The 12147-nt window shown below is 38.1% G+C and overlaps 1 protein-coding gene across 2 annotated transcripts in view; it reads left to right on the top strand.

Annotated features, from left to right (window-relative positions):
- LOC115628077 (dnaJ homolog subfamily C member 16) overlaps positions 1–9909 on the top strand; it is a 91120-nt gene extending 81211 nt beyond the window's left edge. For both annotated transcript variants that reach the window (XM_030524050.1, XM_030524051.1), the window contains 4 exons: positions 2783–3037; positions 3093–3318; positions 8946–9328; positions 9673–9909. In XM_030524050.1, coding sequence (XP_030379910.1) covers positions 2783–3037; positions 3093–3318; positions 8946–9328; positions 9673–9891 — 1083 coding nt within the window. In that variant the 3' untranslated portion in view covers positions 9892–9909. The remainder of the gene's footprint in view (positions 1–2782; positions 3038–3092; positions 3319–8945; positions 9329–9672) is intronic.
- The last annotated feature ends 2238 nt before the right edge of the window (positions 9910–12147 follow it).

Consider the following 12147-nt stretch of genomic DNA (forward strand, 5'->3'; position numbering starts at 1 on the left):
TTTAAAATTAGGATATACCCTTATAATTATTCCCCTTTTTTGCACATCTTAAAACGTTGCGTTATCTCTATATATAAAACAGTTTGTCCTGACTAATTGGTGATCAACGCACAGCCCAAACGGTAAAAGATGAAATTTGGACTCAAGTATCCTTTCATAGTATCCATCATAGTGTAAGAGCACACTAAGAAAGGCTTTTGGAAAATTCTAGCTCCAAAGGGGGGAAAATGAGCCTTAAAAAATATTAGTTATAGTGGTCATGTTCGTTTAACGAAATAGTTTGGCAAGAACAAAAATGTAACGGACTACTGAACAATTTTTTGTCAAGAACAGAAAATGTTCATTTAAATACCTTAAATGCCTTCCTACTGGTAACTTATAAGGTGAAAACATATGGGTAGGTTATGCACACACAAAATAAATACAATTGGAAACATTATATTGAGCCGGGTTAAGACGGGCAATACTTGCTAGTATATGTATATATCACAATGTTTTGTCATGTCGATGTGCCACGAACAATAAAGAGCACCGACTTTGCCCATCTCTGTTTGTGTCTGTGAATGTGTCACTGTGTGTGTTTATGTAATGTCCCCACATGTGATGTTTGATATTTGCGCTCTTTGTTATTTATTGTTGCTGCATCTGGCAAGTAAAAAACATATTTCTATATTTCGAAAATCGTTGAATGCCAATTTGTAGATATAGGTTTGTTGATTACGGATACCAAATTTGAAATCGATCGGACAACATTAATAACACAAACTTTTCATTTAAAAAAAAGTGAAGAAATATAAAAACCCCAATAATTCAAGCTTCAATACCAATTTTAAGAAACCGACTATGCAGTTTTATTTAAATTCTTTTATTTATTTGAGAAACCACGTTTTAAGTCGATCGGTTGAAAAATGTGGATTTTTCGAACAATCTTTGGAGCTCGTTTCTCTCCTTTGGAGCTTGAATTTTCCAAAATCCTACACTATGATATGATAAATGAGCCCAAACTTCAGCTTCCTAGCTTTTACCGTTTGGACTGTGCTTTTTGTGCCCCAACATTTTTTTTACAGGAAAACTCCCATATTTCAGGCCCCAAGAAAAATCTCCAAATACCAAGTATGCAGTTTTTCTTGGAATTCTAAGAGTATACAAACTAAGTTTGAAGTTAATCAGATGAAAATTGTAGATTTTTCAAACAAACGTTGGAACATGTTTTCCCCCTTTTGGTGCTCGAATTTTCCAAAATCTCCATATCGCCAGCCTACGCTATGAAAGGATACTTGAGTCCGATTTTCAGCTTCCTAGCTCTTACCGTTTGAGCTGTGCGTTGATCAATCAGTCAGTCAGGACAAACTGTTTTATATATATAGATAAACGTATTTTAATATTTTGGCTATAGGACATAACTAGATCATTTGTAGTTTATTTACAATATATATTATACTACAAGTATTCTAATTTTATACTATTCTAAAGAGCTGTACGAATTGACTGTAGGTTTTATTGGTATGGGAATAAATAGGTAGTAAAGTTAGTAAATAAATAGGTAGTAAAAATATATACACAGAAACATGCATACATATGCCTGCCTAGCACGAACGAGCGTTCGGCCTCTGTCTGGTTGCACGATCGAGCGCTCGGCCTCTGCCTGCGTGCACACAACTGCACACTCTGCCGGCCTGCACGATACTGTACACGGCAGCGCTGCATGCGTGTGCACAAATGCCTTATATAGTATGTACGCATTGTCTGTCTGTCTGTCCGTATGAACACCTAGATCTCAGAGACTAAAAGAAATTGAGACACTATATCATAGTCTACGCAATTTTATTTCAAAATAATTTCGCCCTTTCCCTAATCCCCCACTAATAGAGATTTTCAATTACTCACGTAATTCTTCGAAATTTTATCCAGATAGGTTAATTCGAAAGAAAGTGTTAGCCATAAATGTAATCTTTGCCCGAGCTCTGCCCGCAGCTGTTGTTGTTGTTGCTGCTGCTTTGTCTAAACTCTGAACTTGAAAAATCCATCCCGACGAGCACTCTACAGCCAGTGCCTCATCATAGCATTAGTACCAGCCTAGTGAAGATATTTGATAAACCAAAGCTTTTCCGCAAAGTCTTCAGCCTCCTTACAACGCCACCAAACTATTACCAACGTACTCTACCGATTCCAGGACCACACAGGAGAATGACACTCACCAAGTGCAACCACAACAATTATAATAATGTGGTTACTCATAATCTACTCCCCAGTTCATCATTATATCCAAATCGGTGCACGGGGTCTACGATTTTCGAACGTGTACACTTCACATTCAGCCTGTCAGCGGATTACTCCCATGTTGGTTTGAGTGCACTTCAATGTGGAAGGTAGCTGAACCACATGGGATATTTTGCGTTCAAATTAACAGTACACAGGACTCATGAAGCTGAATCTTTTAGTTACGCCAACACATGCTTCAAAGTCGGTGACCCAAATATTAATTGGCATGCAGATTGCTTTCGATTTCTTTTCTGCGCTTGTTAGTGTAAACATGCATCCCGAATGTGATTTACATAGCCAAGACCCCATTCTATTCTGGAGCAGCATGATAAGACGAGTCGATCTTGTCTGTCCGTCCGTGGATCTCAGAGACTTTAAGCCCAATAGACACAAAATTTTGTACACAGATGCCATATATGTTTAGGTATTTAATTTTCGGTATGATTATAGTGATTATTATCGCAATTCTAATACTTTGTTTGCTCAGTAATTTCATGACTTTCCAAATTTTTATTTGAAGGAAAAACAATCGGAGTTCTTTAATGCTATATCAAAAGGTTTGCTTGCAAATGATGTACTGCAGATTGTGATTATTTGGAGACGTGACAGCACACATCTTAAGTATGAATGGGTAGATGGATCAAAACTGGAAAATATGAGTGATTCGAATGGTCTTAATGATCATATAATAAATAGGACCAAATACGAAGTTGATATAACTGTACAACGACTTTTAAGAACTAATGAAGCGTTAACTTATGAAGCAGTTGTCCAGGTAACATAAATATATTCAAGACTCTTTATGAATAGACTATATAAATATCTTCCAGAATTTATTTGATGAGCACGCGCAGGGAATTTGGAGTAAATGGATCGCACGCTTGTTTAACATAGTGGAATATTTGTCTGATAATGTTGAAGAGGAACATATTTTAGCTGCACTATCACTTTTAGGAACTATTTCGCTTATGTTTGGAATTGGATATGTTATGATGTACTTTGTACAGGAGGAAGAGGAAAGTCTAAAAGCGAAAGGACATATAAATGAAAACTTAAGTAAGTTGATCAAATATAAATTTTAAGAAACAAATAATACATCTATTTACCGTCAAACATGGCTGTCGTTGTACCAAAAACAAAGCCCGAGAGTGAATTACCCTGTACCCACTCCCACAAAAAAAAAAACAAGATAGAACACTAAAGTCGAGCAAGCCCGACAGCAAAATAGCATGTTCTCTCCACAAAAAAGGAAAATTAAAAAAAATATATATTAAAAAAATTAAATTATTTGAAAAAATTGAATTAATTAATTAAATTAATAAAAAAGAAAAAAAGAAGTAAAAAAGCTAAAGTCGGGTGTCCCGACTTTGAAATACTCTGTACATATGTTTAGAATAATTATAGAAATTAAAAAAAGTAAGAGAATTATAAAAAATTTTTGGATCGATTTTACCTCTTTTGGTACTCACGTAAAGGGTGTATAATTGCACATATACAAAGCAATTGCGTCTATGTGAGTGTATGTATGTTTATGCTCGTATATTCGTGTCTGTGTAAGCATGTTAGCAGTCAACCAAACAGCAACATCAACAACAGCCGCGGGCAGCGCTTGAGCAGCGCTGCTGCAGCAAATATATTTATGGCTATAACTTCTTGTTAAATCGGTCTATCATAGTGAAACTTCGCGTACGGACACATGCAAAATTTGAAATTCCAAGAATTACGGGAGTTAGAGAAAATCGCAATTTGCCGTGGAGAGGGGGGGAGGTAGGGAAATTCCAAAATACACATTTTTGACTTATTCACATAAGGCATCTGGGACTAAAACGTGGTGTTCATACTCCGTTTGTCATCCTGATCCAAAAATATATATACTTTGTGGGGTCTGCCTGTTACATTTTCAGCTCTCGCAAACCGTATATACTCATGTACATTTTATGTACAGAGTATAAAAAATCAATTAATTAATAAAAAAATTAAGTAAAAAATAAAACAAACAAAATAAAATAATTATTCAATACTTACATACATAGGTGGAAACGGTAACATTAACGGTAACATTAAAATTGACAGGCTCATCAGTCCAGCAGCTATGTAGTCCTTGGACCAATCAGCCCAAAACCAATGCTTGATGCCTGAGATTAGCCTCCAGCGCTTTAAGTATGTCAGTTTGGCGTTTGAGTTAACCCTGTAGACAGCGCTACCAGCGTTTCTCCGATGAGTAGATGCGCTGGAGTGATGGCCTCTCCGTCGTTTGGGCTTGCTCTGTCTGCCACGATCGCTTGCGAGTTCAGGATCGCCTCCACTTCCACCAGCACGGTTACCAACTCGTCCTGCCGCAGCGTTGCGCTTCCGATGGCCTTTAGCAGCAACGTCTTGGCGGACTTTACGGCCGCCACCCATAGCCCGCTGAAATGCGGCTCGCGGAGTGGTAAAACTGCAACGTTATTCCCTTTGTAGCAGCAAATGTGGCAACGACATCATTGTTGATGCTGAAGCTGTTGCGGAATGCGTGCAGCACCCACGAAATTGGTGGCATTGTCCTAATATATCCGCTTCACAGGTCCACTACGGCCGACAAACCTAGACAGACACATTATAAAAGAGTTAGCAGTCATGTCTGTCACAACATCAATTGGAGGCAAAACATACAAAAACCGCAACATACATCTTGACCGGGGCTCTGCCACGAATTCCCATCGAGACAGGTATTAGACCACAGAAGTCCACTTACTCGGTCACCTCAAATGGCCTACAAGCCATGTAATCGGTCAGCGGACAAATTTTCCATTATTTGGCTTGCTAGGATTGGTTTATACCTGAAGCAATGCACACACTGTCGCACCACTACGGTACAAGCTTGTCGCGCATTGACAAGCCATGGTGCCTTAAGCAAGCGACCGCCAACTCGTATCAAATTCAATTGTCGATTTCCCGTTCGAAATGGACAAATAAATGGATCTAATTTTTGGTACGAAGGCTGCAGGATCGAGCACTTGTTTAGCGTTGAGATCTCGTCTGCAAAAGCTGTGTGTTGTACTATGTGGACAACTGCCAATAATGCAAACTCTAATTCAGCTGCTGTTGGCACAGGTGACGAGTTTGTATTTGTTTTCCCGTTGACGAACAGGAATAGCAGATAATGTGGAGAATTTCAATATCCATAAAGGGATTTGAACATTCATCGGCCACGATGACAACCATCGCGTTCTTCCGCTTCTCCAGCGTTGACTGCTCTTTGGTCAGTTCGATATGAGAATTACGAGGCGAAAGGGAACAATCTAGATTTAAGAATCGTGAACCCTTAAACCAGTGCGGCCGTGGTGCAACCACGTGAACCCAGATCTGCTGGGTTATTTCCTGTCGGAACATGATGCCAAAATCTGTCAGAAGTAAGCTTTCGAATATTTGCAACTCTATTTGCCAGGAAAGTATTCAAATGAGCCGGGTGTGTTTGCAGCCAGTACAAAACTACTTCCGACTCGGACCAAATGACGACTCGATCTATTGGCATATGAAAAAGTTGCTTAACTTTGTCCCACAGTGTCGCTAGCAGCTGTGGAGCACAAATCGCGGAACCTTCTTGGGTTTTAACGGTGCGACTTTGGACTTAACTGTCAATAAATAAACAGCTACGTTCTGCTCCTGTTCTACTCGAACGTAGAGACAGCACCCATACGCTCTTGTTGAGGCGTCAGCAAAGCCATGGATTTGGAATTTTTTATTTTTGGAGACGCCGACTCCAGTGCATCAAAAGAACTAGTAATAGAATTCAAGTCTTTTAATAACGGACTGGAAATTTGGTCGCCTCAAGAAAATTTTTAAGCCAGCATTAAAATTTTTGCTCGTGTAATTATTGGGCACAGCAGACCAAGTGGGTCGTATAATTTAAAAATAAACGACAGTATCGCACATTTAGTAGGCGATATCTCAACAGAAAGGTTATCAACCTGTACCTGAACGCATCATCACGAGGACTTCAAACTATTCCTAGCGTTTTGGTGTCCTCCTGATGGCCTATGAGTTGGAAGTTGTGTTATCCTTCTATAGCATCGACCTGCCGATATATTTTATGTATTGTATTTTTTTGAATATAAGCGTGGCTGTATAGTCGGCCCAACCATGAGTATGTTATTTAAGGACACTTGGGGCGACGTCTTGCTTGACGTGTCGAAGACAACGCGCAACTTTGTTAAGGTGCTTTGCGGTCTTAGCACGCACTGTTACGGAATAAAATAGTGCGGCTCTCTCGGAACCGCGTTGTCGATTGCGTGTTCATGTGTCCCAAAGATATATACTCAGTCATAAAATGACAGTCTCTTTTTTAAGTCTAAAAAGCGCCTTTTAGCCAGATGACCGCGCACTGGACTTAAACGGCAACGATACATTAAGGCGGCCCGGGGGAAAGCGAGTGAGAAATGACTTCTCGCAAAGCATTTGTTCTGAAGTATATAGATGTGAATTAGTCAAATTTTGCACTTCCAACTTCCTAAGCTTGCGAAATAGTGCATCTAAGGAACTTTGTTCATGGTCAGCCAGAGTTCTGTAGCTTGCAAAGTCAGCGATTCGCTGGTTTCTATAATGTGGCTCTTAATAGAAGAATACATCTGAGCCAAGGAGCAGTTTGAGGATCTGCTAGTTCCAGATCTATTTGCAACGTTGACAATTACCTGTTCAGGCTGGTTTGAGAAGATAGTGCTCAGTCATCAAATCGAAATTGACGGGACACAATTGACGTCTGTACAATGTGACGCACTGCAGACTTTGCGTTAAACAATGTTAGAAAAATAATATCTTTGCGCTCTTTTTTATAGCCTGTACCCAAAGGGTAAACGGATATACTACTTGTGTGCGAATGTATGCAACAGGCGGCCATGTCCTTCCGGACGAGCGCAAGGATCTCAGAAGGTACAAGAGCTAGAATTACCAAACTTGGTATCCAGGTTCCCCTGAGCCCCAGACAGGTCAAGTTTGTTTTTTTTATTCTGATATTTCGATGAAATTGGGCTGAGTGAGTTCGAATAACGACGGAGGTATAATCGATCAACAAGTATTTTTTTGTCGTTTTTATTGCAAACTTGTTTATTGTGGTTTGGTGAATTGGATAAGACTACGAGAAAGTATTATAAGCGCAAGATTCATCTAAACCATCATGAAATGAGGAACGCACGGTTTGATATTGTGATTTTCTGGCTTAGGAATTTAAATGTTATAACATTAGGATCTCAGGATTCGAAATTTCTATTCAAAAACTGAATTCACTTGTTTGTAGTTGAAATGCTGGATCCCTTAGGGTGCTCTTCTATGAAAATTAAAAGTCAGTTCTTTGGTTTTTGATGCGTTTATTTACCGTAGTGCTTATGTATATTAGATATGTGGAGCGTACTGATTATGTGTATATACATGTGTATTCATTTTTGTAGGTTTAGGCACAGAGAAAATGGGTCTACCGATAAAGTTGGTAATAAATTTCGAACTCAGTTTTTCACGAGTACACAAATTACTACTATCCTAGCGACGCTACACCAATAACCGTGCGTGATTTCGTGTCAGACAACAGACGGAAATTACTGGCATACCAATGACTTACTTGGGAGAAAGGACACATGCATCTTCAATGCAGTGGGCTACGATATTCTGGTGTCCTGGGATCTATATGAAGTTGATATTGACGTGCTGGGCGCAGTTGCTTAGTTTTTTACAGTGTGTGTGTGGTAATCTGTATATGTTGGAATTCCAGCGAATTCTCTCCACACTAAGGCACCATAAAGTAGTTTGGGTCGTATGACGTCCAAATAGATCCAGTGCACAACACTAGGAGAGTGCGCCCATATATATTCTCTGCCCAAGCTCTGCCCGCAGCTGTTGTTGTTGCTGCTTTCACATAATTATGTAATGCACACACACATATAATGTATGCATGTATTGAATATTTTCTATTTAATTTAATTAATTAATTTAATCAATTTTTATTTTTATTTAAGAGTTGAGCCTTCTGGACTTTAGAATACCTTTCCTGTTTAATGTTTATAATTGTTCTACACTTAAGTAAGGAGTCTTTCAATGTCGCAACACTCGAGTTTATGAACACCGCTTGTTTAAGATTTTAATCTTTAACATTGTTATACGCTGTACCTGAAATGTACAAGAGTATATTAGGTGCGCGAGCTGAAAAAAATGTAACAGGCAGAAGAAGGCGGAGCAGGCCCAACAAATAATGCCTAATTCTGTTCCAGAAAAGCCGTGCAAAAAAGAAGACATTGATCATATGCGAAATTAGGTAATTGGCTCCTTATCTCTAAGATCTATTAAAATCTGTGAAACAAGGATTTATGTTTATTTTTATATTCTGTACATGAAATGTACAAGAGTATATTAGGTTATCTAATTTTCAGTTCTATATCTGGGAGACTAACGAATTTCTCTGCCACCCCCCTCCTCACCACAATCACTGATTTTCCATAACTCTCATATTTCTTGGGATTTCAAACTCAAACTAGGTAAGCTCCAATAAGTGATTATGAGTTGGTATGCCAAGTTTCAGAGTATGCAGTGTGCAGAGTATTTCAAAGTCGGGACACCCGATTTTAGCTTCTCTATTTGTTTTTAAATAGTATATACATTTTATTCTATTTTTTTTTTTGACGCTCAGTCATGTACATATAAAAACTTTTTTTTTTTAGATAGTAAACACAGACGTCATGTTCCAGAACTCAAATTGTATGAGCTGAGGGCTGAAAAGTATAATGGAATGGTTCGATTATTGAAGCCCGGCTGCCGTACCATTATTTTAATAACGGATTTACAGAGTCGAACAAAATTAATTCCTTCTTATCATAGAGCCATTTGGCCGTATAGAAAATCCAAGACATTAATATTTGGACATATGCTTGTGGAAAAGGGGCTATCTTGGTATGCCGAGTTGCTTCGTATATCACTTTGCACAACCAAAAACCTACAGATAAATCCAAGAAACTGCGTTGGCACCATTATAGCTTTAAATGGTCACAGGAAATACTTCTGCATGTATCACGCAAAACACCCCGAATCAACACGCGGAGCAAAGGTAAGTACATATCGCCTTCCTGTCCGTACTCACCCCCTCTATGTATTGTTAAATAAAAGATGACCTTGGTCGAAAGGCGGAGAGTCAAATGTTTTGCCATATAATATATCAGTCTTTATACCCAAAAATGATTTTATTTATGAAGATATTGAACTAAAGAGCATATGAAGTAATTTGATTTCTACCTCGGAAATACACACAAACTGAAAGTCACTGCTCAAAAGCGTCCCCTACTAAAATTCATGTACAAAAAAAATTCATAGGAAATGTATTCGTTAGAACTGTAACTACATTTTACAATAATTCTTAATAACTAAATTTATATTTATATATATTATTTGCAGAGAATGGTTAAAATGACAAAACAGCTATTGAAAAAAAATGAAGACCCTGAAATTGGTACATTTCTGCAGATGGGTTACTCTGATGATTCAGATATAGATGCTCCTGTTTTGATGGAAGATAATCTGCTAGATGGCCTAAGTAACTGGTTAGACAGGTTATTTGAAGGAACTACACATAGATACTATATAAACTACTGGCCTGATTTTCCTACCAAATAAATTTATTTGCAAAATGTATGAATTACTTTATTGTAATTAATCAATAAAATGTATTGTTCAGTATTTTAGAAAAGACTAGACAAAAAATGTTGCCATATACTAAAGTCGACCACACGTTCATTATTATGGCGCACTATTTCGCCTTAAAATGGAACTGATTTCGATTTGTTGAAGTTTTTTCATTGATCATACTCATAAATTATTATGTAAATGCATCGATCAGCATGAAAAGACGAGTCGATCTACGTCTGTCTGTCTGTCCGTCTGTTCGTCCGAGACTATAAGATCTAGAGACACCAAATTTTGAACAAAGATGCCTTATGTGTGTATGCCAGTGTTGCCAGCAACTCGCCCAAGTAAGGATTAAGAAACATCAAAAAAACGGAAAAAAGGGAAAGACAAATTTAAAAAGGACAGAAAAACAGGACAGCTAGTTTCTTCATATTAATTTTCCCTTTTATTGTTTGGCGTCGTTACAAAAAATTATTATTATTATTAATTCGTCAATTATAGCATCATTGACTTCTGCGTCATTGTCGTATGACGCATTTGTGGCTACAATTTTAAGATATTTTTCTGGATGTTTATACGTATTGCAGCATGCACCATACCGACGTAACCAGAATCTAATAAATTAATTAAAAACATATCAACTTATATGCAGTAATATCTAAATGTTACCTGATGGGCAAGTAATAAGAATTTTTCTATATTATCGTTGTTGATTTTAAACAACTCTAAAATTAAAAGAATAGGCTCTTTGATTGTTCGTAATACATTTTCGACGGAAAACTTAATCGTTTTTAAAATTTCAAAGTTTTCCGATAACCTTAAATTTAAGAATACATAATTATACCCTGTACCCAAAGGGTAAAAGGCTATACTAGTTTTGTGCGAATGTATGTAACAGCCAGAAGGAGGCGTGGCAGACCCCATAAAGTATATATATTCTTGATCAGGATGACAAGGCGAGTCGATATAGCCATGTCCGTCTGTCCGTCCGTCTGTATGGGCGCAAGGATCTCAGGAAGTACAAGAGCAAGAATAACCAAACTTGGTATCCACATTCTCCTAAGTCCGAGAAGACGAGTTTGTGTTTTCTTCTGATCCACCCCCCCCCCCCCCCACTCCCCCGCAATTCAAGTAATTCATAACTCCTGTATTTCTTTTTGAACTCAAATATGGCATATACATGCAGTTAGTGATGATGTGCCCGTATGTTAAGTTTCATCATGATAGGTCAATTCTGAAGCAAGTTATAGCCATAAATAAAAGTGCTGCCCATGCGCTGCCTGCAGCTCTGCCCGCAGCTGTTGTTGCTGCTTTGGTCCAACTTTGTGCTGCATACATACGCGCATATAAACACGCATAGACACGTAATGTAAATGTATGCTGTTGAAACTGTACATGAAAATGTCTCCACTATCGTATATATGTATTGAATAATTTGTATTAAATTTAATTAATATAATTTTTTAAAATTAATTTATTTATGTTTTAATTTTTTCGTTTTTGGTGTGAGGTACAGGGTATTTAAGAGTTGAAAAATGCTAAGTCAGTCCAAAAAAAGGATGGATTTCCGGATAGGGGCTGTGAAAGTTTGTTTTATTTTTTTGAATTTCCCCCCATTTCCCCCTATGGGGGTTTTTCCGTAACGCCGTTCGTAAATTCGCCTATATATCGGAGACCTAGCCCTAGACCTAGGGACATCAAATTTGAAGCCCAAGATGCCTTATGGGAATACGCGTGTTTTTTTGGAATTCCCCTCCACTGCCCCACTACCTCGCAAATCGTGATTTCCTCTACCGGTTATTCTCTGAATTTCGAACACAAATTTTTCAACTACCCCCAGTTAGTGTGTTAGTGTGTGTTAGTTAGTGTGTCCGTATGCCAAGTTTCATTATGATAGACCGATTTAACAGCCATAAATATAATTGCTGCCCGCAGCTGTTGTTGATGTTGATCCAAACATGCTGATACAGACACGAATAGACACGCATAGACATGCATGCAATAACGCCCGAAAATTTTGCTAAAATAGTGCCAGAGTTTGATGGCCAGAATATACCTGTCGATCATTGGCTTTTCAATTTCGATCAAAACGCCGATGCCTACGAACTGAATGAAAAGCAGCGATATGTACAAACTCGTTGGAAAATGACGAAAGAAGCAGCGTTGTATTTGAATTCTGTTTCTGCTAGTTCGTATGCTAAGGTGAAAAATCGACGAATTCAAGCGTAGGAATGCCAGTGCAGA

Source organism: Scaptodrosophila lebanonensis, unplaced genomic scaffold (genome assembly GCF_003285725.1).
Source record: "Scaptodrosophila lebanonensis strain 11010-0011.00,11010-0021.00 unplaced genomic scaffold, SlebRS2 tig00000101-arrow-pilon, whole genome shotgun sequence".
Classification (NCBI taxonomy): Eukaryota; Metazoa; Arthropoda; class Insecta; order Diptera; family Drosophilidae; genus Scaptodrosophila; species Scaptodrosophila lebanonensis.